The following is a 27,154-nucleotide window of genomic DNA, read 5'->3' as shown; positions in this document are numbered from 1 at the left end:
CACAGTTTCAATGTGATTCCAGGATTCTTTCACTCCAAATGGAAACAAAGTACATTTAGGATTCCCAAATGCACTGGCTGCATCTTACTCCACACAATAAACCTTTATGTGTTCAAGGTGTAGGCAGAACAGAATAAAACAATTATTAAAAAAAACATCTAAGCAACCTGAAATGAATTTGCACTGTTAGCAAAATAATTGCCTAGCTTTATAATATTATTTAATCAGTAATTGTTATAATATGAATCCTATTTCAAAACACAAAAGGCTTAATTTCTATGAATGAGATTGGATTTCATTCCTTTGATCCATAATTGATGATCTGCAAACATATCAGACACACTCCTCATCAGTGTCAGTTTAAGAATGGGAAAAAACATACATTTTCTCAGTTGCATTCTCTAAAATAGCAGAACCTTAGTAGCCAAGGGATATGTAGGAAGGCAGTCTTGCAAGGTTTTCGAGTGCAGAATAAAGGTGAATTCTGTTTCTTCTGAGCACACCCCTGTCAGTCTCTACCTAGTAGGATCTCAGGGTTGTGGCTGCTCTCAGAGTTTGTTCTGTAGTGATCCACACTTTCTGTCCAGATGTGAGCTCATGTAGTGGTCTTGAGCAGTGGTGTTGGTTGTAATTCTTTGCTTGCGTCCTCCTTCTTTCCTCATCCATTTTGCAGAAAGCCTGCACATCCAGCCACTTGGCAAGCAGTTTGGTAATTGTTATTAGTAAGCTTGTGCGAAGATGTCTCCCCATGAGCAGTTGTGCTGGAGAGAATCCATGTGCCAATGGTGTGGTTAGCTACACCAACAGCGCTATGCTTTGGTCCAGGTCTCTTTTCCAGAGATTTTTGATGGTCTGTACAGCATGCTCCGCGGCACAGCGGATTGCTTGTGATGTGGCATGAAGTTCTCTTGAGCGTAAGCTTGGAAGATCTCTGCGGGGAACTGCGGTCCATTGTCTGAAACTATGGTCTCAACAACTCCATGGCGAGCAAAGGCTCCTTTTACACTGATTGCCCCAGCATCTCCCTGATTGCCTTGACCTTGTTGTGATCTGGCTCCGGTCCTGAATTATAATTTTTTTATTTAACCTTTATTTAACTAGGCAAGTCAGTTAAGAAAAAAAGTATTATTTACAATGACAGCCTACCTAAACCCTAACCCGGACGACGCTGGGCCAATTGTGCGCCCTATGGGACTCCCAATCACGGCCGGTTGTGATACAGCCTGGAATCGAACATTGGTCTTTACTGATGCCTCTATTATGAGATGCGGTGCCTATGAGATGCAGTGCCTGCGCCACTCAGGAGCCCTAAAAGCAGAACCCCTGTGACCCAAGAGAATGATTTCATCCTTGACAAACTCACACTTTTCATTGAGTGTGAGACGTTCCTGCTGGGTCATTCAAATCAAATCAAACTTTATTTGTCACTTGCGCCGAATACAACAAGTGTAGACCTTACTGTGAAATGCTTACTTACAAGCCCTTAATCAACAGTGCAGTTCAATAAAGAGTTAAGAAAATATTTACTAAATAAACTAAAGTAAAAAAAATAATAAAAAGTAACACAATAAAATAACAATAGCGAGGCTATATACAGGCGGTACCATGTCAATGTGTGGGGGTACAGGTTAGTCGAGGTAATTTGTACATTTAGGTAAGGGTGAAGTTACTATGCATAGATAATAAACAGTGAGTAGCAGCAGTGTACAAAACAAATGGAGGGGGGGACTGGGGGTAGAAGCTGTTAAGGAGCCTTTTGGTCCTAGACTTGGCGCTCCAGTACCGCTTGCCGTGCGGTAGCATAGAAAACAGTCTATGACTTGGGTGACTGGAGTCTCTGACAGTTTTTGGGTCTTTCCTCTGACACCGCCTAGTATATACAGTGGGGCAAAAAAGTATTTAGTCAGCCACCAATTGTGCAAGTTCTCCCACTTAAAAAGAAGAGAGGCCTGTAATTTTCATCATAGGTACACGTCAACTATGACAGACAAAATGAGAAAAAAATATCCAGAAAATCACATTGTAGGATTTTTAATGAATTTATTTGCAAATTATGGTGGAAAATAAGTATTTGGTCACCTACAAACAAGCAAGATTTCTGGCTCTCACAGACCTGTAACTTCTTCTTTAAGAGGCTCCTCTGTCCTCCACTTGTTACCTGTATTAATGGCACCTGTTTGAACTTGTTATCAGTATAAAATACACCTGTCCACAACCTCAAACAGTCACACTCCAAACTCCACTATGGCCAAGACCAAAGAGCTGTCAAAGAACACCAGAAACAAAATTGTAGACCTGCACCAGGCTGGGAAGACTGAATCTGCAATAGGTAAGCAGCTTGGTTTGAAGAAATCAACTGTGGGAGCAATTATTAGGAAATGGAAGACATACAAGACCACTGATAATCTCCCTCGATCTGGGGCTCCACGCAAGATCTCACCCCGTGGGGTCAAAATGATCACAAGAACGGTGAGCAAAAATCCCAGAACCACACGGGGGGACCTAGTGAATGACCTGCAGAGAGCTGGGACCAAAGTAACAAAGCCTACCATCAGTAACACACTACGCCGCCAGGGACTCAAATCCTGCAGTGCCAGACGTGTCCCCCTGCTTAAGCCAGTATATGTCCAGGCCCGTCTGAAGTTTGCTAGAGAGCATTTGGATGATCCAGAAGAGGATTGGGAGAATGTCATATGGTCAGATGAAACCAAAATATAATTTTTTGGTAAAAACTCAACTCGTCGTGTTTGGAGGACAAAGAATGCTGAGTTGCATCCAAAGAACACCATACCTACAGTGAAGCATGGGGGTGGAAACATCATGCTTTGGGGTTGTTTTTCTGCAAAGGGACCAGGACGACTGATCCGTGTGAAGGAAAGAATGAATGGGGCCATGTATCGTGAGATTTTGAGTGAAAACCTCCTTCCATCAGCAAGGGCATTGAAGATGAAACGTGGCTGGGTCTTTCAGCATGACAATGATCCCAAACACACCGCCCGGGCAACGAAGGAGTGGCTTCGTAAGAAGCATTTCAAGGTCCTGGAGTGGCCTAGCCAGTCTCCAGATCTCAACCCCATAGAAAATCTTTGGAGGGAGTTGAAAGTCCGTGTTGCCCAGTCGACAGCCCCAAAACATCACTGCTCTAGAGGAGATCTGCATGGAGGAATGGGCCAAAATACCAGCAACAGTGTGTGAAAACCTTGTGAAGACTTACAGAAAACGTTTGACCTGTGTCATTGCCAACAAAGGGTATATAACAAAGTATTGAGATAAACTTTTGTTATTGACCAAATACTTATTTTCCACCATAATTTGCAAATAAATTCATTAAAAATCCTACAATGTGATTTTCTGGATTTTCTTTTCTCATTTTGTCTGTCATAGTTGAAGTGTACCTTTGATGAAAATTAAAGGCCTCTCTCATCTTTTTAAGTGGGAGAACTTGCACAATTGGTGGCTGACTAAATACTTTTTTGCCCCACTGTACGTCCTGGATGGCAGGAAGCTTGGCCCCAGTAATGTACTGGGCCGTCACACTACCCTCTGTAGCGCCTTACGGTCAGATACCAAGCAGTTGCCATTCCATGTCATTTCAGCAAGCCACGTCACCCACTATTTCAGATTGTTCTGAAATAGTTTCTGTAGTTAAAAACAGATAAGATTGGCATTCCTGAAACATTATTTTGTTTAAATATAATTTGATCTCTGAGAAATTAAGCTAATAGATTGCACCCAAATAGGCCATTTTCATTAATAGGATTCATATAGTCTTCAATAAATATAGTACCTAACATCTGATTTGGACCATAATTCTTCCTTACAATGAGTAAGACGTGAGGAATCCAATAAAATGATCAAAAGTTACCCACAGACCCCCACACCTCACACCAATCCCACCTCAACAACTAGTATACTGTACAGTATCAGTTATCTACGTCTGACAAGTAGTATGGTGCTGCTGCTTGGAGTATTGCTTCTTCAACCTTTATATGAATTTATCCCTGTGAATCTGGTGATGTTTTTTTCCCTCTGTTCAGAGAAATTAGCCACTGAAGTCACTTGTGTTCTTTAGAATAAATTGGTGTGAAAGTACAAAGTCTTGCCCACTAGATGCGGCTGTTCCTGCTACTGTCACCACACCCTTTTATCCATTTTGCTAGTCTCTTGTGTTTATTCAATGGATCACATCTTCGTTGCAACTTTAGGTAGAAAACCAATTGCTTTTACTCATGTATATGACATCCATGTTCTCCATCCTGCCCAGGTCTCTATATACTTTTTCTCTCAAGTGAAACGGAACACGTTGTGGAGCTCTAACTTGTATGACTCTTGGAGTTTCCCCAGTCCTTGAAAGTCCGACAAATAGACGGCAGTGAAGTCGTGTCACTTCTTTGATTCTGTGTACTAACTGTAGGGCCTCTATGGCTGGTAAGCTTAGGAGTGGTTGTGTCAGTCCTGCTACGATATACACCTCTTGTTCTGTTGTGCCCTTTTGCTATCAACTTGCTGTTAAAGCATCCATTCACAGCAAGCAGATTGTGCCCCGGCCCGTATAGAATCTTGGTTGGTCTCACCAGACTGCCATCATGCTGTTGTTTAAAGTATATGGCCGTCACAGCTACTCATGTGTCAAGTTTGAAGCGGATGTCTTCCCCATTCAGATGAATTTTCTCCATCTACTGCTGTGTACCTTCCGAGGACCCTTCACTTAGGAAAGCATGGTCTTGTGCTTCAGTGGTGGGCTCCGCCTGTGTGACTGTGTATACAGCTTGAGCAGAACAGCTGCATAATGTCCCTTCTTGCAACACTTTCTACAGTCAGCCTCATTGGCTGAACAGTCCTTCCATCTATGTTCTCGTCCTCCTCTACATCTTTTGCACTCCTTTTCACTTAGATTTTCACGTCTTGTTTTGCCCTTTGTATGTCGTGTGTGCACTTTGTTGGAATTTTATTCCATTTTGCTTTGATGGGATCCACATTTGTAGTGGTTACTCCTCTTACTGAATTGCTGTGCGGTAATGTTTGCTGTTTCTTTACAGTTTCACTTTGTCTGACTCTTTGAATAGCTTTTGCCAGTGTCACGTCTGAGTCGAACTCTAGCTTTTCTGACAGCCTCTGACAGTCTATTATTCCAACAATAGTTCTGTCTCTTATCAGTTCTTCTTTGAGCACTCCAACGTTACCATGCTCAGCCAGCCTGTGTACAGCTGTGATGAATGCCTCTGCACTCTCTCCCTCATCTTGACATCTCATGTTGAATTAAACTGTCTCAAAAATAATTTCTACACAGTGCTGCTCAAATGCTCCTTTTTCTGCATCATACTTACAGCGCATTCGGAAGGTATTCAGACCCCTTTAGTTTTTCCACATTTTGTTAAGTTACAGCCGTATTCTATAAAATTGATTAAATTGTCGCCGCCCCCTCCCCCCCTCATCAATCTACACACAATACACCTTAATGACAAAGATAAGACTGGTTTTTTGAAAATTCAACTAAGTACTGAGTAAAGGGTCTGAATACTTATGTAAATAAGGTATTTGTCATTATGGGGAATTGTGTGTAGATTGACGAGGAAAAACGTTTTAAAATACATTTTTGAATAAGGCTGTAACGTAACAAAATGTGGAAAAAGTCAAGGGGTCTGAATAATTTCCGAATGCACTGTATTTTAATCTGAGTCAGTCCATTGATACTCCCAAAATGTCATCAGCGGCATCCTCCATAGCATATTTAAGAGAGTTCACCTGATATTCCTCTGGGTTTGTATTCAGCCCTGATGCCATACGAAACCTCTCAAATCTCCTCATCCATCTTGGCCATTCTCCCGTGTTTGAGAAGTCAAAGGGCTCTGGATGAATTATAGCTAACGTGTTTCTACATCTGCATTGCTTTCTGTTTGGGGTTTTAGGCTGGGTTTCTGTATAAGCACTTTGTGACATCTGCTGATGTAAAAAGGGCTTACTAAATACATTTTATTGATTTGTTGATTATATGTACAACTGCCACTGCCATTTCGATCTTTGTTTTGTTTTATTCCGCTTGCAGAGAAACTTTTCCTCCTCCTAGTGTTTTTTTCTCCTCTCCTGTCCCTCTGTTCTGCTCAGTTTCTACTAGATTCCAATGCCCAAAGTCAAAATTGGAAATATCATAACATTTCATGAAAACAAAAATGAGCTTTTTGGTCTTAATTTAAGGTTAGGGTTAGGCATAAGTTTCAGTGTGGTTAAGGTTAAAGACATGATCTGGAGCTTTGACGATTACTAAGTATTTTTTAAACCTCACGCTTTGGGCTGGATGTGTCAATTTGTAGTTCATAAGCATAATCTATATGCAGAATTACTGTTTTACCTTAATAAGGCACAAAATCCCTAGTTTGAAAGGGACTTTTTTCTGGATCTGTGCTAGGCCATTTTCCCTACATTTTCCACCACGTGGGCCAGCCCCCTAGCAATTCTAGTTTCAGACAATGAGCTTCAGCCCCTCTCCATTTGAGTGACAGCTCGCAAGATGCACATGATTCACCCACAGCAGAGCAGAGAGAGAGAGAGAGAGAGAGCAATGACTTCAACCAATAAACTTCAGCCCCTTGCCATATGAGTGACAGCTAGCAAGATGCACATGATGCAACCACAGCAGAGCAGAGAGAGAGCAATGTAAGGGTGCACAAATCTGCACATATGTGAGATTGTACGCAATTTTCGGGGACCACTTTTGGCTCGTGAGCGCTACTTTCAGAACTACTGGCTAAAAAGTATACACAATTATAGGAGAATCTCTTTAAGGTTACATTTAGGGTTAGGTTTCAAAGGGTTAGGGTTAGGGTGTAGAGTGTGCAAAGCTGTCACCAAGGCAAAGGGTGGCTACTTTGAAGAATCTAAAATCTAAAATATATTTTTTCTTCTTTATCTAATAAATGTGTTAATTCATTCACAACTAAGTTGTTGCTGAGCTCAGCACAGGCAGTGTGGTCCCCTGGTCTTCTGGTACCAGTGCCGTGAGAAAGGATGCTAGGCTTAGCAGAAGCAGCTCAGGGATGAGTGCAGTGGAGGTACGAAGAAAACAGAGGGAGACACACAGATATACTGCCAGTTCCTTATTACGTAATACTAATTAACACAATAATCCTAATTATGTCTACGTATTCACACACTTCAAATCTGAAAATCAGTTTCCTATAATTGTCTAATAAGTGTATTTAAGCAGTTAGGAAAGCAAAGGCTAGCTTTTTCAAACAGAAATTTGCATCCTGCAGCACAAACTCCAAAAAGTTCTGGGACACTGTAAAGTCCATGGAGAATAAAAGCACTTCCTCCCAGCTGCCCACTGCACTGAGGCTAGGAAACACTGTCACCACTGATAAATCCACAATAATTGAGAATTTAATTAAGCGTTTTTCTACGGCTGGCCATGCTTTCCACCTGGCCACCCCTACCCTGGTCAACAGCACTGCACCTCCCACAGCAACTTGCCCAAGCCTCCCCCATTTCTTCTTCACCCAAATCCAGATAGCTGATGTTCTGAAAGAGATGCAAAATCTGGACCCCTACAAATCAGCAGGGCTAGACAATCTGGACCCTCTCTTTCTAAAATTATCAGCCAAAATTCTTGCAACCCCTGTTACTAGTCTGTTCAATCTTTCTTTCATATCGTCTGAGATCCCCAAAGATTGGAAAGCTACCGCGGTCATCCCCCTCTTCAATGGGGTAGACACTCTAGACCCAAACTGCTACAGACCTATATCTATCCTACCCTGCCTTTCTAAGGGTTTCGAAAGCAAAGTTAACAAACAGATCACCGACCATTTCAAATCCCACCGTACCTTCTCCGCTATGCAATCTGATTTCCGAGCTGGTCATGGGTGCATCTCAGCCACGCTCAAGGTCCTAAACGATATCATAACAGCCATCGATAAGAGACAATACTGTGCAGCTGTCTTCATCGACCTGACCAAGGCTTTCGACTCTTGTCAATCACCACATTCTTATCGGCAGACTCAATAGCCTTGGTTTCTCAAACGACTGCCTCGCCTGGTTCACCAACTACTTCTCAGACAGAGTTCAGTGTGTCAAATCGGAGGGCCTGTTGTCCGGACCTCTGGCAGTCTATGGGGGTGCCAGAGGGTTTAATTCTCGGGCCGACTCTTTTCTCTGTACACGTCAATGATGTCTCTCTTGCTGCTATTGATTCTCTGATCCACTTCTACACAGACGACACCATTCTGTATACTTCTGGCCCTTCTCTGGACACTGTGTTAATTAACAAACCTCCAAATGAGCTTCAATGCTGTACATCTCTCCTTCCGTGGCCTCCAACTACTCTTAAATGCAAGTAAAACTAAATGCATGCTCTTCAACCAATCGCTGCCCGCACCTGCCCGCCCGACTAGCATCACTACTCTGGACGGTTCTGACTTAGAATATGTGGACAACTACAAATACCTAGGTGTCTGATTAGACTGTAAACTCTCCTTCCAGACTCACATTTAGCATCTCCAATCCAAAATTAAATCTAGAATCTGCTTCCTATTTCGCAACAAAGTATCCGTCACTCATGCTGCCAAACATTCCCTCGTAAAACTGACTATCCTGCCGATCCTTGACTTTGGCGATGTAATTTACAAAATAGCCTCCAACACTCTACTCAGCAAATTGGATGTAGTCTATCACAGTGCCATCCGTTTTGTCACCAAAGCCCCATATACTACCCACCACTGCGACCTGTATGCTCTCGTTGGCTGGCCCTCACTTCATATTCGTCGCCAAACCCACTGGCTCCAGGTCATCTATAAGTCTTTGCTAGGTAAAGCCCCACCTTATCTCAGCTCATTGGTCACCATAGCAGCACCCACCCGTAGCACACGCTCCAGCAGGTATATTTCACTGGTCACCCCAAAGCCAATTCCTACTTTGGCCAACTTTCCTTACAGTTCTCTGCTGCCAATGACTGGAACGAATTACAAAAATCACTGAAGCTGGAGACCCATATCTCCCTCACTAACTTTAAGCACCAGCTGTCAGAGCAGCCCACAGATCACTGCACCTGTACATAGCCCATCTGTAAATAGCCCATCCAACTACCCCATCCCCATACTGTTATTTATTTTTTTGCTCCTTTGCACTCCAGTATCTCTACTTGCACATTCATCTTCAGCCCATCTATCACTCCAGTGTTTAATTGCTGAATTGTAATTATTTTGCCACTATGGCCTATTTATTGCCTTGCCTCCCTTATCTTACCTCATTTGCACACACTGTATATAGACATTTTTCTCTATTGTGTTATTGTTATTGTGTTACTGTTGTGTTACTGTATGCTTGTTTATTCCATGTGTAACTCTGTGTTGTTGTTTGTGTCGCACTGCTTTGCTTTATCTTGGCCAGGTCGCAGTTGTAAACGAGAACTTGTTCTCAACTAACCTACCTAGTTAAATAAAGGTGAAATTAAAAAATGACCTAGAAGAGACAAAAGCATGGATTAATTTTTCTGCATAATCTTTGGACAGAAAGTTTCAGATTTTTGTAATATTTCATAGATGGAATAAAGCTGTCCTTGAAACATTCTTGATATGTTCGTCAAAAGAGAGATCAGGGTACAGAGTAATGCTGAGGTCCTTCACAGTTTTATTTGAGACGACTGTACAACCATCAAGATTAACTGTCAGATTCAACACAAGATCTCTTTGTTTCTTGGGACCTAGAACAAGCGTATCTGTTTTGTCCGAGGTTAAAAGTAGAATGTTTACCGCCATCCACTTATAAATCAACAGCTTTGATTTATTTTGAGGGATTGAAACATTGTACACAGTAAGAGAGACGCACAATTTTGGAGCAAAAATAGTAGTCTTGTTTTTGCCATAAAATAACAAAAGCTTTTTAACAGGCTTCCAGGGAGGGCAATTTTGGGGCTTCGCCATGTTTCATCGAAATGTACAGCTGTGTGTCATCCGCATAGCAGTGAAAGTTAACATTATGTTTCCGAATGACATCACCAAGAGGTAAAATATATAGTGAAAACAATAGTGGTCCTAAAACGGAGCCTTGAGGAACACCAACATTTACAGTTGATTTGTCAGAGGACAAACCATCCACAGAGACAAACTGTTATCTTTCCAACAGATAAGATCTAAACCAGGCCAGAACTTGTCCGTGTAGACCAATTTGGGTTTCCAATCCCTCCAAAAGAATATGGTGATCGATGGTATCAAAGCAGCACTAAGGTCTAGGAGCACGAGGACAGATGCAGAGCCTCGGTCTGACGCCATTAAAAGGTAATTTATCACTTTCACAAGTGCAGTCTCAGTGCTATGATGGGGTGTAAAACCAGACTGAAGCGTTTCGTATACATTGTTTGTCTTCAGGAAGGCAGTGAGTTGCTGCGCAACAGCTTTTTCTAACATTTTTGAGAGGAATGGGAGATTCGATATAGGCCAATAGTTTTAAAAATATTTTCTGCGTCAAGGTTTGGCTTTTTCAAGAGAGGCTTTATTACTGCCACTTTTAGTGAGTTTGGTACACATCCGGTGGATAGAGAGACGTTCATTATGTTTAACATAGGAGGGCCAAGCACAGGAAGCAGCTCTTTCAGTAGTTTAGTTGGAATATGGTCCAGTACGCAGCTTGAAGGTTTAGAGGCCATGATTATTTTCATCAATGTGTCAAGAGATATGATACTAAAAAACTTGAGTGTCTCCCTTAATCCTAGGTCCTGGCAGGGTTGTGCAGACTCAGGACAACGGAGCTTTGGAGGAATACGCAGATTTAAAGAGGAGTCCGTAATTTGCTTTCTAATGATCATGATCTTTTCCTCAAAGAAGTTCATGAATTTATCACTGCTGAAGTGAAAGCCATCCTCTCTTGGGGAATGCTGCTTTTTAGTTAGCTTTGCAACAGTATCAAAAATAAACTTTGGATTGTTCTTTTCCTCAATTAAGTTGGAAAAATAGGATGATCGATCAGCAGTGAGGGCTCTTCGATACTACACAGTATTGTCTTTCCAAGCTAGTCGGAAGACTTCCAGTTTGGTGTAGTGCCATTTCCGTTCCCATTTTCTGGAAGCTTGCTTCAGAGCTCGGGTATTTTCTGTATACCAGGGAGCTAGTTTCTTATGACAAATGTTTTTTGTTTTTAGGGGTGCGACTGCATCTAGCGTATTGCACAAGGTTAAATTGAGTTCCCCAGTTAGGTCGTTAACTGATTTTTTGTCATCTGATGTCCTTAGGTGGAGGGAGTCTGGAAGGGCATCTAGGAATCTTTGGGTTGTCCGAGAATTTATGGCACAACTTTTGATGATCCTTGGTTGGGGTCTGAGCAGATCATTTGTTGCGATTGCAAACATAATAAAATTGTGGTCCGATTGACCAGGATTATGAGAAAAAACATTAAGATCCACAACATTTATTCCACAGGACAAAACTAGGTCCAGAGTATGACTGTGGCAGTGAGTAGGTCCGGAGACATGTTGGACAAAACCCACTGAGTTGATGATGGCTCCGAAAGCCTTTTGGAGTGGGTCTGTGCACTTTTCCATGTGAATAATATTAAAGTCACCAAAAATTTGAATATTATCTGCCATGACTACAAGGTCCGATAGGAATTCCGGGAACTCAGTGAGGAACGCTGTATAAGGCCCAGGAGGCCTGTAAACAGTAGCTATAAAAAGTGATTGAGTAGGCTGCATAGATTTCATGATTAGAAGCTCAAAAGACGAAAATGCCGTTTTTTTTGGTAAATGGACATTTGCTATCGTAAATGTTAGGAATGCGCGGGGATGTGCGGGGGATATGGTCACTAGTGTAACCAGGAGGTGAGGCCTCATTTAACACAGTAAATTCATCAGGCTTAAGCCATGTTTCAGTCAGGCCAATCACATCAAGATTATGATCAGTGATTAGTTCATTGACTATAACTGCCTTGGAAGTGAGGGATCTAACATTAAGTAGCCCTATTTTGAGATGTGAGATATCACAATCTCTTTCAATAATGACAGGAATGGAGGAGGTCTTTATTCCAGTGAGATTGCTAAGGCGAACACCGCCATGTTTAGTGTTGCCCAACCTAGGTCGAGGCACAGACACGATCTCAATGGGGATAGCTGAGCTGACTACACTGACTGTGCTAGTGGCAGACTCCACAAAACTAGCAGGCTGGCTAACAGCCTGCTGCCTGGCCTGCACCCTATCTCATTGTGGAGCTAGGGGAGTTAGAGCCCTGTCTATGTTCGTAGATAAGATGAGAGCACCCCTCCAGCTAGGATGGAGTCCGTCACTCCTCAACAGGCCAGGCTTGGTCCTGCTTGTGGGTGAGTCCCAGAAAGAGGGCCAATTATCTACAAATTCTATATTTTGGGAGGGGCATTAAACAGTTTTCAACCAGCGATTGAGTTGTGAGACTCTGCTGTAGAGCTCATCCCTCCCCCTAACTGGGAGGGGGGCAGAGACAATTACTCGATGCAGACACATCTTTCTAGCTGGTTTACACGCTGAAGCTATGTTGCGCTTGGTGACCTCTGACTGTTTCATCCTAACATCGTTGGTGCCGACGTGGATAACAATATCCCTATACTCTCTACACTCGCCAGTTTTAGCATTAGCCAGGACCATCTTCAGATTAGCCTTAACGGAGGTAGCCCTGCCCCCTGGTAAACCTTGTATGATCGCTGGATGATTCGTTTTAAGTCTAATACTGCGGTTAATGGAGTCGCCAATGACTAGGGTTTTCAATTTGTCAGAGCTAATGGTGGGAGGCTTCGGCGTCTCAGACCCCGTAACGGGTGGAAGAGAGACCATTATCTTGTTACAATATCCTTGTTACACCTAGAGAGTTTGTCATAGTCTTTGATGCTATTTCATCTGGAATTCTCATGTTGTTTAGAGGTGTAACCAGACCTCACCTTCTTGACCTACCCTCGCTTAATCCAGTTGACTCTGCAATAGGAAAAATGTGTTTCTCCTTGCTCCCTCAGAACAACAGATCTATACGTGCTTTATTTCATTGTTTCCATTCCTTATGTCACAACTTACTGGAATACATTCATCAATGATATTTGTTGAAAAATGTCTGGTTATTACCACACAAATGCCTGCTTGTTAATAAAGTCAAAGAGGTCACTTTCAGAATGATCCATAGGTATTACCCTGTTAATCATTACCTGAAGAAACTCAAAAAAGACATTAACAGTAAGTGTACTTTTTGTGTTGAGCGTCCAGAAACAGTTTTGCAATTGTTTTGGCATTGTCTACATGTAAAGAAAATATGGCAAGATATTCATAGTTTTATCATTGTTAATATTCTTGATTACTTTTTTTTTTTATGGGAGGATGTGCTGCTCGGTTACCTTAACTATAATAAGGATAAAGAAAAAATATTTTACATCATAAATCTAATTGTGCTAATAGAAAAATGTAATATTCATAAATGTGAATTCACTAATTAAAAACCACCCTTCCATGTTTTCTATAAGGAATTAGAGCAATACATTAAGACCATTCTACATTATACTAATAAGAAAGCTGTTAAAACAATCAATACGTGTGTATCTTTTAAGGTCTTTGTATAATCTGTAATTAGTTGTACCCCTAGCATATGTTATCATTGTCTGTTTGTATACTTCTTGTATGTATACAGATTTAACTGCAAAAATAAAGAAAAATAAATTACAAAAAAAAGTCTAGTTAGAACAGGTGTTTACTGCCATCTAATGTTTGATATCAATACAACACTCTTTTATCAGGGTGGGGTGGGAAGACAGGTGAGCTTAAACTGAAAGTACATTTGTTCTTATTCAGGTTCCATTTTGAGAGGATAGAGAAAAAATTATCGTGAGAGAAGAAAATAATAAAGTAAGTAATCTCCTTCAAATGTTAATATTTGGTTCCGTTGACAACCAAACACAATTTAACATCACTAAATATCATTACATTTGTATGGTCTATTTTTAGTTTAATTCTGTGTTTAATTTAAGCAATAGCTGTTGATGACAATAGCTGCAAATGCTATATAGGCCTAAATAGCATGATTGATGATATACAGCATGAGTGATAAAGTATGGTCACATTTAATTTGCTTTGCTAAACCTACTCTTTGTGGAATGACTTTGATAGCTACAGTAAATATTTTTGTTATTAAATGGAGATCTCTCAACAATCATTCTCACAATAGCACATTGGTAATAGTCAGTGACAAATATCACAGTTAAGCAGGGCTTGGTTAAAACTGGATGGGAGACCAAAGGGTATCTGATGGGGATATAACGTTGAAGATCTAACATTGTTTTAAAGGTACAAATTGAACATATTTTATACAAGGTTTGTCTGTGTTCAAAATACGCTCTATATGCCTTAGCTAGTCCTTTTGTTCCACCCCCCACACATGCGGTGACCTCACCTGGCTTAAATGGTGCCTCTAGAGACAAAACCTGTCTCATCGTCACTCAACGCCTAGGTTTTCCAGGAGTTTTAGTGAGTGGTCAGGCAGGGAACAATAACACTAGAGATGCGTGTCCACAAGATGACTCCATGTTTTTCTTTCAGTCTTTGAATGAATACAACGTCGCCCGGTTGGAATATTATCGCTATTTTACGAGAAAAATAGCATAAAAATTGATTTTAAACAGCGTTTGACATGCTTCGAAGTACGGTAATGGAATATTTTGAATTTTTTTGTCACGAAATGCGCCCGCGCATCACCCTTCGGATAGTGACCTCAACGCACGAACAAAACGGAGCTATTTCAATACAACTATGGATTATTTCGAACCAAAACAACATTTGTTGTTGAAGTAGAAGTCCTGGGAGTGCATTCTGAAGAAGAACAGCAAAGGTAATCCAATTTTTCTTATAGTAATTCTGAGTTTAGTCAGCACCAAACTTGGTGGGTGTCAAATTAGCTAGCCTGTGATGGCCGAGCTATCTACTCAGAATATTGCAAAATGTGCTTTCGCCGAAAAGCTATATTAAAATCTGACACCGCGATTGTATAAAGGAGTTCTGTATCTATAATTCTTAAAATGATTGTTATGTATTTTGTCAACGTTTATCGTGAGTAATGTAGTAAATTCGCCGGAAGTTTGCGGTGGGTATGCTAGTTCTGAACATCACATGCTAATGTAAAAAGCTGTTTTTTGATATAAATATGAACTTGATTGAACAAAACATGCATGTATTATATAACATAATGTCCTAGGAGTGTCATCTGATGAAGATCATCAAAGGTTAGTGCTGCATTTAGCTGTGGTTTTGGTTTTTGTGACATATGCTTGCTTTGAAAATGGCTGTGTGATTATTTTTGGCAGGGTACTCTCCTGACATAATCTAATGTTTTGCTTTCGCTGTAAAGCCTTTTTGAAATCTGACAATGTGATTAGATTAACGAGAGTCTTGTCTTTAAAATGGTGTAAAATAGTTGATTGTTTGAGAAAATTGAATTGTGGTATTTTAGTTGGTTTTGTATTTCGCGTTGTGCGATGCCATTGGCTATTGGCTAGGGGTTCCGCAGGCGGAACGGCGTTCCACTAGCGGAACGTCTGTCCTTAACAGGTTTTAACACCCCAGCTGTCCTACAATCTAAGCTAGATGCCCTCAATCTCACACAAATTATCAATGAACCTACCAGGTACAACCCTAAATCCGTAACCATGGGCACCTTCTTAGATATCATCCTGACCAACTTGCCCTCTAAATACACGTCTGCTGTCTTCAACCAGGATCTCAGCGATCACTGCCTCATTGCTTGCGTGCGTAATGGGTCCGTGGTCTACTGACCACTCCTCATCACTGTCAAACGCTCCCTAAAACACTTCAGCGAGCAGGCCTTTCAAATCAACTTGGCCCAGGTATCCTGGAAGGATATTGACCACATCCCGTCAGTAGAAGATGCCTGGTTACTCTTCAAAAGTGCTTTCCTCGCCATCTTAAATAAGCATGCCCCATTAAGAACTAAGACCAACAGCCCTGAGCTGACAAGGTAAAAATCTGTTGTTCTGTCCCTGAACAAGGCAGTTAACCCACAGTTCCTAGGCTGTCATTGTAAATAAGAATTTGTTCTTAACTGACTTGCCTAGCTAAATAAAGGTTAAATAAATAAATCAATAAATGAAGGGAGGTAGTTTCGCAAGCCAATGCTAACTAGCATTAGCGCAATGACTGGAAGTCTGTGTATCTACTAGCGGAGAGAATGAATACATGGATGTTGAAGTAAGTGCTGCTACTTCAGTTTAGTTACTCAGTCTAACATTTTTTCAAAAAGGAAGTGAATCAGTTGTTCTTGGTTATCAGTAAATTGGCTGATAGTTGAAGAGCAAAAACAAAACACGATTTCTGTCCATGTTTGTTTTTATTTGATGGGTATTGGTTTGCTCAAGGTAATATGTGTCATTATTTTCTGTTTGGTTCTGATCCAGACATTGTGTCTCTGTAGTCTTTACAGTATGAGTTTTGATCCAGGAAGTGTGTGTCACTCTCCATTGTGTGTTTTCTACTGTAGGTCTGATGACCTACAGAGGAGGGGAGTGGGGCACTGCCTCTAAAATGAGTCTCTCTGGGGACAGGGAGGAGGGGGGCACTGCCTCTAACATTAGTCTCTCTGGGGTACATGACACTAAAGCTACGAGGTAGGACATGTGCGTGTGTGTGTGTGTGTGTGTGTGTGTGTGTGTGTGTGTGTGTGTGTGTGTGTGTGTGTGTGTGTGTGTGTGTGTGTGTGTGTGTGTGTGTGTGTGTGTGTGTGTGTGTGTGTGTGTGTGTGTGTGTGTGTGTGTGTGTGCATGCGTGTGCAATTTAAAGAGTGACAAAATTGTTTCACATTTTCGTTAGGCAAAATATATTACAGACTGAAGGTATGTCTCTGTTGTGTTAAAGCCCAATCCATCAGGAGAGACCCAACTCCCCTGTATGCAGCTGTGTGTCCATGAAATGTGACCAATCTATGGATCTACCTCTCACGTTTAAAGAGGGAAACCTTTCTACTGAAAAAAGGCAAGAAGCCATTGGACTTGGTCAATGTCAATTTGTCCAAAATGTCAACTTGGTCAATTAGTCTACAACACTCTAACCCAGAACTCAAGTCTTGTGTAATTGGTCAGATGCTGGATTAAGTTTGGGGTCCATACGTGTTAAGAGAACAGATAGAACTATAAAAGTGAACTAGAACGAAGAGAGAGAAAATGCAACAAAATATCTCTGTGTTTTTTATAGTTATGTTCCATGTTGTACTTCTGATTGAAGAATGAGGAGTTTTGTGCTTTTGTCAGGATCGAACATCCGAGACCAGCCTCCCCTGTACCCAGCTGTGTGTCCATGAAGAGTGACAAATCTATGAATCCACCTATCATGTTCAGAGAAGGAGAAGTTTCCATTGAACAACTGTGTGTTTTATTAATAGAACATACAGAAGACGGAGAATGAACGTGACATTTTCTATTTCATACTGATTGTCCTTTTTCTTGATGTTTCCTGCCAACCAGATGAGTCTCTGTGAGTACAACAAACTGACTGGTTTCTTTGTGCTTTTGGCAGGTTAAAGCAGCAGAGACTAGACTCACCTGTGCCCAGTTGCGTGTCCATGAAGAATGACCTGTCTATGGAACCACCTCTCACATTTAAAGAGGAAAACATTTCTACTGTAGAAAGGTAAGAACCAATATTACTTGGGTGATGTTAATTTGGTCAAAATGTCAACTTTGTCATTGTGTTAAAAACACTACTGATTTATTGTTGCTCATTGGAGTATTTTGCTACAGCTACTACTACCAAAGTTTTACTGTATTAAAGTTGCTTTGGTCTCTTTGTATTTTTGTCAGGGTCCAGCAGGAGAGACCAGCCATCACGGCACCCAGCTGTGTGTCTATGAAGAGTGACCAGTCTATGGATCCACCTTTTAGGTTCAGAGATGGAGTTGTTTCCTTTGAACAAATGTGAGATATCATTGTTTTACAGATTCATGTAATGATATGCTGACAGTACGAGTCTTGACCACATCACATCGTTGCAATTATTTAATGCATACCCTCTTATGTATTATTGCTTCTGTGTGCATGTTAAATGTACAGATGTAAGCTCATGTTTTGTCCACAGAGACCAACAGGAGATATCAGAATCAGAGATTCTCAGTGGTCAGTCTACACAGACTCATCAAACAGACCTGTCCTCCATATTCAGTGTATGTGGTCCTATTATATACATTTTGTAAAGTTGATTGGTCAGTCATTCATGCATTTGTAATGTGAAATGTGTGATTTGATTCTGATATGAACTTCTTCAGTTTGTCTATTTCAGTTGCTTGAACAGAATATCATGACATTAGTGAAGAAAGAGCTGAAGAGGTTCAAGACAATGCTGAGTTCAGATCTCCATGAAGGCTTTGAGAGTCAGCGGGTGGATGAGGAAGTGGTGGATGCTGAAGATGAGAAGCAGGAGTGCAGTGCCAGAGAGGGGGCTCTGAAGATTACACTTCACGTCCTGAGGAACATGAACCAGAAGGAGCTTGCTGACACACTGGAGAAAAGTAAGAGCCGTCTGCCTTTACTGTTGATTGGTCCATTATAGAATGTAGAAAACCTGTACATAGCATAATAACTCAATTATGTGTTGTGTGCATTAATTTAACTTATAAAGAAAACATTCATGCATTTATACATGCAGTTAAGAGGGGATATGATTAGATTTGACAAATTTATAACACAATCCTATGTAGACCTGTCATCTCGATAAGTTGACTTGGCAGGTGAAAGAGGAGACTCGAGGCCATGCTGGGCCAAAGTAACAAATTTCATCCGGAATTTTTTTGGATGCATGTATTTACATTCAATATGCAAGATACAAGAGCAAGTTACATCTTAGATGCAAGGGCGTAGTAGCAAATGCATAGTACAAAAGGATGTTTCTTCATTCAAGTTCATATACACATTCTCAATTATGTATATGCATCATTACAAATGCTGGTTGATAAGAAGCTGATACAACTTTCAATTAAACAATGACAAGAACAGTGAGACTTATTGAGAGTTCTGCGACTTCTATCTCCATGGTGTCCGGACACAGAGTTTGTGCCAGTTTGTCACGAGACCTCTGAGAACTGTGTCCTGTGTGATCTGAAGTACAGAGTGATGGAAAACACTTGTATATTTCAGACCTTTTAACGTTATATATGTGTAAGCATTAAGCAGGTTACTTCATGTAAGCAAAGACACTGTATGTGGGTGATTCCTCACGGGCTGTGATTTTTTGGTTGGTCATGAAATGTAATCCATAGAATGGTCCTTTGGAGGAAGGATTGTTGACATATATTTTATATTTGTATTTAAAAGCATATTTGCGAAAGAATGAATCAAAGTTGGCATATTTATTACATTTTGGCCCTACCCAGGAGCATTGCAATACACCATAACTGTTGATCTATATGTGGCACAAGATGTCATTTGAAACCTCATTGTGTGTTCTAAAATGAGTAAAACATTTCATTATGCAAGATGTAAATGTACATTTATTATATGATTTCGGGAAGTATGAAAATTCAAATATACCCCCTTCAATTCTTCTCATATTTTAATATGTTGTTCTATGGACTGTGTTTAACTGACACAGAAAGTTACAGAGTGGGATCTCCGGGATTTGTTTTGTTTTGACCAAACATATGTATGTTTAACTCCATTCTTCCAATTTTGAATATCCTCTGTGCTTCTTGTTTATTCAGGTGAGCTTGCTTTGATTTGCCAACGGGAACTCAAATCTAATCTAAAGACGAAATATCAAAGTGTATTTGAGGGTATTGCTAAGCAAGGGAACCCAACACTTCTCAATAAGATCTACACAGAGCTCTACATCACAAAGGGTGGAAATGGAGAGGTCAATAATGAACATGAGGTAAGACAAATAGAGACAACAACCAGGAAACAAGCAAGACCAGAGACGGCAATCAAATGTAATGACATCTTCAAACCCTTACCTGGACAAGACACACCTATCAGAACTGTGCTGACAAAGGGAGTCGCCGGCATTGGAAAAACAGTCTCTGTGCAGAAGTTCATTCTGGACTGGGCTGAAGGAAAAGCAAATCAGGATGTCCAATTCGTATTTTCACTTCCTTTTCGGGAGCTGAATTTGATGAAAGGGGAAAAACACAGTTTGTTTGAACTTCTCAATCACTTCTCAATGGAAACAAAAGAATCAAGAATCTCCAACTATGACAAGTACAAAGTTCTGTTCATCTTTGATGGTCTGGATGAGTGCCGACTGCCCCTAGACTTCAAGAGGAACAAGAGCTGTTGTGATGTCACAGAGTCGACCTCAGTGGATATGCTGCTGACAAACCTCATCAAGGGAAATCTGCTGCCCTCTGCTCTTCTCTGGATAACTACTCGACCTGCAGCAGCCAATCAGATCCCTTCAGGATGTGTTGACCAGGTTACAGAGGTGCGAGGGTTTAATGATCCACAAAAAGAGGAGTACTTTAGAAAGAGATTTAGTGATGAGAACCTGGCCAGTAGAATCATCTCACACATGAAGTCATCAAGGAGCCTCTACATTATGTGCCACATACCAGTCTTCTGTTGGATCTCGGCCACAGTTTTGGAGAAAATGGGTGAAGAAGGGAGAGAGTTGCCTCAGACTCTAACTGGGATGTGCACACACTTCCTGGTATTTCAGATCAAACAGACAAATGAAAAGTATCTTGCGAAAGAAGAGACAAGTCCACACTCGAATAAAACAAGCATTCTGTCACTGGGAAAACTGGCTTTTCAACAGCTTGTGAAAGGCAATCTAATTTTCTATGAAGAAGACCTGAAAGAGTGTGGCATTGATGTCAGTGAAGCCTCAGTGTACTCAGGATTGTGCACACAGATTTTCAGAGAGGAGTGTGTGCTGTACCAGGACAAGGTGTTCTGCTTTGTGCATCTGAGCATTCAGGAGTTTCTGGCTGCTGTATATGTGTTTCTCAGATTCAGCAATGACAATGAGAATCTAATAGCCAAACCACAGTTCATCTTCCAAAAATTTCTGTTCAGAAACATACCGGTACCTGCAATTGACTTCCACAAGAGTGCTGTGGATAAAGCCTTGGAGAGTGAGGGTGGACACCTTGATCTTTTCCTCCGCTTCCTTCTGGGCCTCTCACTGGAGTCAAATCATAAGCACTTACGAGGTCTACTGACAAAGACAAGAAGCAGCCCACAGAGCCATGAAGAAACAGTCATGTACATCAAGGAGAAGATCAGGGAGAATCCCTCTCCAGAGAGGTGCATCAATCTGTTCCACTGTGTGAAAGAACTGAATGACCATTCTCTAGTGAAGGAGATCCAAAGCTACCTGAGCTCAGGAAATGTCTCCAATGAAAAACTCTCACCTGCACTGTGGTCAGCTTTGGCCTTTGTGTTGATGACTTCAGAAGAGGAGCTGGAGGTGTTTGACCTGAAGAAATACTCCAAATCAGAGGAAGGTCTTCTGAGGCTGCTGCCAGTGGTCAAAGCCTCCCGAGTAGCCCTGTGAGTACATATTGGTACAATGACATTTAAGTATTAATCATAAAATATTCTATTTAGAAAAAAATATGCACTATTGAACAACCTATGGAATAATACATTGATGTTCGCATCAGTGTAACAATATGACCATACAATTCTAGGAGACGGAAGATGAATCTATATGTCGAGAGAATAACCCAAATGCCTTTCTACTTCTACACTACTCATGTTAAATTAACACTGTCGATGTGAAATCATGATGATCTCTCTGTCAGGCTGTCCGACTGTGGAGTCACAGAGGAAGGTTGTGCTTCTCTGGCCTCAGCCCTGAAGTCAAACCCCTCACACCTGAGAGAGCTGGATCTGAGTAACAATGACCTGAATGATTCAGGAGTGAGGATGCTCTCTGCTGGACTGCAGAATCCACAATGTAAACTGGAGACTCTGAGGTCAGTATTCCTATTTTTAGTCAACATGTGATAACTGTTCACTGGATCCACATGTGTTTACCAGGCTTACATTTTTAATTTGTCTCTATGCTCCAGCATTTTGGATTTAAGATATTAGGCAACAGTACAGAATAACACTTTCTTTTAGGGGCATTTCAGACATATCTATCTTACCATTTAGGCATAAAATAACTTTATTATGTATCTCCCCCCATTTGAAGATGTCATAAGTATTTGGCCAAATTCACGTTTGGTATATTAAAGTAGTCAAATGTGTAGTATTTAATCTCATATTCCTTGCACTTGGTGATTATATCAAGCTTGTGACTACAAACTTGTTGGATGCATTTGCAGTTTGTTTTGGTTGTGTTTTGGATTATGTTTTGCCGAATAGAAACCGAATGGTGAATAATGTCTTGTGTCACTTTTATTGTGATTAAGAATGTAAGATGTTCTGAACACTTCTACATTCATGTGGATGCTACCATGATTATGGATAAACATGAATGAATAATGATTAATGATGTATGACAAAGTTACAGAGGCACAAATGTCTGAGGTTAGCATGTTTTGTTTTTATTTATTTTATTTCACCTTCATTTAACCAGGTAGGCAAGTTGAGAACAAGTTCTCATTTACAATTGCGACCTGGCCAAGATAAAGCAAAGCAGTTCGACAACATACAAAAACACAGAGTTACACATGGAGTAAAACAACATACAATCAATGATGCAGTAGAAAAAAATATAAAAAAATAAGACTATATACAATGTGAGCAAATGATGTGAGATAAGGGAGGTAAAGGCAAAAAAATGCCATGGTGGCAAAGTAAATAAAGTATAGCAAGAAAAACACTGGAATGGTAGATTTGTAGTTTGAAGAAAGTTCAGAGATAAAATATAAATAATATGGTGCAAAGGAGCAAAATAAATAAAATAAATAAATACAGTAGGGGAAGAGGTAGTGGTTTGGGCTAAATTATAGATGGGCTATGTACAGGTGCAGTGATCTGTGAGCTGCTCTGACAGCTGGTGCTTAAAGCTAGTGAGGGAGATAAGTGTTTCCAGTTTCAGAGATTTTTGTAGTTCGTTCCAGTCATTGGCAGCAGAGAACTGGAAGGAGAGACGACCAAAGGAGGAGTTGGCTTTAGGGGTGACCAGAGAGATATACCTGCTGGAGCGCGTGCTACAGGTGGGTGCTGCTATGGTGACCAGTGAGCGGAGATAAGGGGGGACTTTACCTAGCAGGGTCTTGTAGATGACCTGGAGCCAATGTGTTTGGCGACGATTATGAAGCGAAGGCCAGCCAACGAGAGCGTACAGGTCGCAGTGGTGGGTAGTATATGGGGCTTTGGTGACAAAACGGATGGCACTGTGATAGACTGCATCCAGCTTGTTGAGTAGGGTATTGGAAGCTATTTTGTAAATTACATCGCCGAAGTCGAGGATTGGTAGGATGGTCAGTTTTACGAGGGTATGTTTGGCAGCATGAGTGAAGGATGCTTTGTTGCGAAATAGGAAGCCAATTCGAGATTTCACTTTGGATTAGAGATGATTGATGTGAGTCTGGAAGGAGAGTTTACAGTCTAACCAGACACCTAGGTATTTGTAGTTGTCCACAAATTCTAAGTTAGAACCGTCCAGAGAAGTGATGCTGGACAGGCGGGCAGGTGCAGGCAGCGATCGGTTGAAGAGCATGCATTTAGTTTTACTTGTGTTTAGGAGCAGTTGGAGACCACGGAAGGAGAGTTGAATGGCATTGAAGCTCGTCTGGAGGGTTGTTAACACAGTGTCCAAAGAAGGGCCAGAAGTGTACAGAATGGTGTCGTCTGCGTAGAGGTGGATCAGAGATTCACCAGCAGCAAGAGCGACATCATTTATGTATACAGAGAAAAGAGTTGGCCCAAGAATTGAACCCTGTGGTACCCCCATAGAGACTGCCAGAGGTCCAGACAGTAGGCCCTCCGATTTGACACACTGAACTCTGTCAGAGAAGTAGTTGGTGAGCCAGGCGACGCAATCGTTTGAGAAACCAAGGCTACTGAGTCTGCCGATAAGGATGTGGTGATTAACAGAGTCAAAAGCTTTGGCCAGGTCAATGAATACGGCAGCACAGTATTGTTTCTTATCGATGGCGGTTACGATGTCGTTTAGGACCTTGAGCGTGGCTGAGGTGCACCCATGACCAGCTCTGAAACCAGATTGCATAGCGGAGAGGGTGCGGTGGGATTCGAAATGGTCGGTAATCTGTTTGTTGACTTGGCTTTCGAAGACCTTAGAAAGGCAGGGTAGGATGGATATAGGTCTGTAGCAATTTGGGTCAAGAGTGTCACCTCCTTTGAAGAGGGGGATGACAGCAGCTGCTTTCCAATCTATGGGAATCTCAGACGACACGAAAGAGAGGTTGAACAGGCTAGTAATAGGGGTTGCAATAATTTCGGCAGATAATTTTAGAAAGAAAGGGTCCAGATTGTCAAGCCCAGCTGATTTGTAGGGGTCCAGATTTTGCAGCTCTTTCAGAACATCAGCTGATTGGATTTGGGAGAAGGAGAAATGGGGAGGCTTGGGCGAGTAGCTGTGGGGGGTGCAGTGCTGTTGAATGCAGTAGGGGTAGTTAGGTGGAAAGCATGGCCAGCCGTAGAAAAATGCTTATTGAAATTCTCAATTATAGTGGGCTTATCGGTGGTGACAGAGTTTCCTATCCTCAGTGCAGTGGGCAGTTGGGAGGAGGTGTTCTTATTCTCCATGGACTTTACAATGTCCCAGAACTTTTTAGAGTTGGAGTTGCACGAAGCGAATTTCTGTTTGAAAAAGCTAGCCTTGGCGTTTCTAACTGCCTGTGTGTATTGGTTTCTAACTTCCCTAAAAAGTTGCATATCGCGGGGGCAGTTCGATGCTAATGCAGAACGCCACAGGATATTTTTGTGTTGGTTAAGGGCAGTCAGGTCTGGGGAGAACCAAGGGCTATATCTGTTCCTGGTTCTAAATTTCTTGAAAGGGGCATGCTTATTTAAGATGGAGAGGAAGGCATTTTTTTAAATAACCAGGCATCCTCTACTGACGGGATGAGGTCAATATCCTTCCAGGATACCAGGGCCAGGTCGAATAGAAAGGCTTGCTCGTTGAAATGTTTCAGGGAGCGTTTGACAGTGATGAGTGGAGGTCGTTTGACCGCTGACCCATTACGGGTGCAGGCAATGAGGCAGTGATCGCTGAGATCTTGGTTGAAAACAGCAGAGGTGTATTTAGAGGGCACGTTGGTTAGGATGATATCTATGAGGGTGCCAGTGTTTGCGGCTTTGGGGTTGTACCTGGTGGGTTCATTAATAATTTGTGTGAGATTGAGGGCATCAAGCTTGGATTGTAGGATGGCTGGGGTGTTAAGCATGTCCCAGTTTAGGTCACCTAGTAGCACGAGCTCTGAAGATAGATGGGGGGCAATCAGTTCACATATGGTGTCCAGAGCACAACTAGGGGCCGAGGGTGGTCTATAGCAGGCGGCAACGGTGAGAGACTTGTTTTTGGAGAGGTGGATTTTTAAAAGTAGAAGTTCAAATTGTTTGGGTACAGACCTGGATAGCAGGACAGAACTCTGCAGGCTATCTCTGCAGTAGATTGCAACACCGCCCCCTTTGGTCGTTCTATCTTGTCTGAAAACGTTGTAGTTAGGGATGAAGATTTCAGAGTTTTTGGTGGACTTCCTAAGCCAAGATTCAGACACAGCTAGGACATCCGGGTTGGCAGAGTGTGCTAAAGCAGTGAATAAAACAAACTTAGGGAGGAGGCTTCTAATGTTAACATGCATGAAACCAAGGTTATTACGGTTACAGAAGTCATCAAAGAGAGCGCCTGGGGAGTAGGAGTGGAGCCAGGCACTGCAGGGCCTGGATTCACCTCTACATCCCCAGAGGAGCAGAGAAGAATAAGTATGAGGGTACGGCTAAAAGCTATAAGAATTGGTCGTCTGTGACGTCCAGAATAGAGAGAAAAAGGAGCAGGTTTCTGGGGGCGATAAAATAGCTTCAAGGTATAATGTACAGACAAAGGTATGGTGGGATGTGAGTACAGAGGAGGTAAACCTAGGCATTTAGTGATTATGAGAGAGATATTGTCTCTAGAAACATCATTGAAACCAGAAGATGTCATAGCATGTGTGGGTGGAGGAACTGAGAGGTTGGATAAGGTATAATGAGCAGGGCTTGAGGCTCTACAGTGAAATAAGCCAATAAACACTAACCAGAACAGCAATGGAGAAGGCATATTGACATTAAGGAGAGGCATGCTTAGCCCAGTGATCAAAGGGTCCAGTGAGATTCAGACAGCTAGCCGGGCCATAGGTAGCAAGCTGGTGGAAGATGGGAGGGAGGTCTGTTTTTAGCCACCTCGTGCGTTTCCGTCTGTGGGTTAGTGGGGTTCCGTGTGGAAGGGGGGACCAGTCCAAGTTGGCAAAATAGTTAGTTATAGTGGCCCAAGAAAAGTGTCCGATAGACCTATTCAGATCGCAGCCGAAAAGACAGCTAACGATTAGCGGGCCGCAGATGGGCGATCAGGTTACGTCGCGACGGAGGGGCCAGTTGGATAACTCCCTCGGGCAGATAACGTCGGTGGTCCAGTCGTGAAGACCCGATGGGGCTCCGCATCGGCAGTAAAACGGGTCAGGATAGGTGAGTTGTAGCCCAGGAGACACTTCAGCTGGCTAGCTCAGGAATAGCCCAGGAGTGGCTGACGGAACTCTTCAGCTGGCTAGCTGGCTAGCTCCGTAATAATGTGTGTTAATTCCGTGACCGACGTTGCCAATAGTCACTCAGGTAGCAGCTAGTTAGCTGCAAGATCCAGGTGTAAACGTCCAGAGCCTGCGGTAGAAATCGGGGAAAGGAGAGAGAATAGGTCCGGTATGCTCTGGTCTGAGTCGCGCTGTACAAAAACTGGTGATAGCTTTTCGAGCTAATGGATAGCTGAGGACAGCTAACCGTGGCTAGCTGAACTTCAACGTTAGCCAGTGAAAATGGCTAAACACTTGCTAGCTTCTGTTGTGGAATTCAGATGAGGTAAATAATACTTTCTTTTTTAAATTGGTGAGGCGGGTTGCAGGAGAGTGCTTTGAGGTTGAGTTTTTATAATTAAAAAATATATATATATATAAAAAGATAAGTGAAGAAAGAAAAAAAATATATATGTAAATATATATATACACGGGACACGACAAGAGGAGGGTAGAGGACGTCTGAACTGCTACGCCATCTTGGAAAAAA

General features: G+C 41.8%; 1 protein-coding gene across 1 annotated transcript; it reads left to right on the top strand.

Moving 5' to 3' along the window:
• Window positions 1-13,752: 13,752 nt before the first annotated feature.
• On the top strand, window positions 13,753-22,124 carry LOC106588498 (NLR family CARD domain-containing protein 3). The gene is made up of 10 exons (XM_045709670.1): window positions 13,753-13,838; window positions 16,480-16,606; window positions 16,854-16,970; window positions 17,246-17,359; window positions 17,511-17,624; window positions 17,795-17,908; window positions 18,069-18,153; window positions 18,270-18,498; window positions 19,687-21,475; window positions 21,730-22,124. Exons 2-10 carry the CDS (start codon window positions 16,485-16,487, stop codon window positions 21,932-21,934), a joined length of 2,889 nt encoding a protein of 962 aa, XP_045565626.1. The 5' UTR covers window positions 13,753-13,838; window positions 16,480-16,484; the 3' UTR covers window positions 21,935-22,124.
• Window positions 22,125-27,154: the final 5,030 nt, after the last annotated feature.

This window comes from Salmo salar, chromosome ssa27 (assembly GCF_905237065.1).
Source record: "Salmo salar chromosome ssa27, Ssal_v3.1, whole genome shotgun sequence".
Lineage (NCBI taxonomy): Eukaryota > Metazoa > Chordata > Actinopteri > Salmoniformes > Salmonidae > Salmo > Salmo salar.
The sequence above is the reverse complement of the archived record's forward strand: the minus strand, read 5'-3'. Positions and strand labels throughout refer to the sequence as shown.

Excerpts from the sequence above, each read along its gene's own strand:
- LOC106588498 (XM_045709670.1), top strand. The coding sequence starts at position 16,485 with ATGACCTACAGAGGAGGGGAGTGGGGCACTGCCTCTAAAATGAGTCTC. Across the intron at positions 17,360-17,510 it reads GAAGTTTCCATTGAACAACT|GTTAAAGCAGCAGAGACTAG; the intron begins GTGTGTTTTATT and ends TGCTTTTGGCAG. Across the intron at positions 17,625-17,794 it reads AACATTTCTACTGTAGAAAG|GGTCCAGCAGGAGAGACCAG; the intron begins GTAAGAACCAAT and ends TATTTTTGTCAG.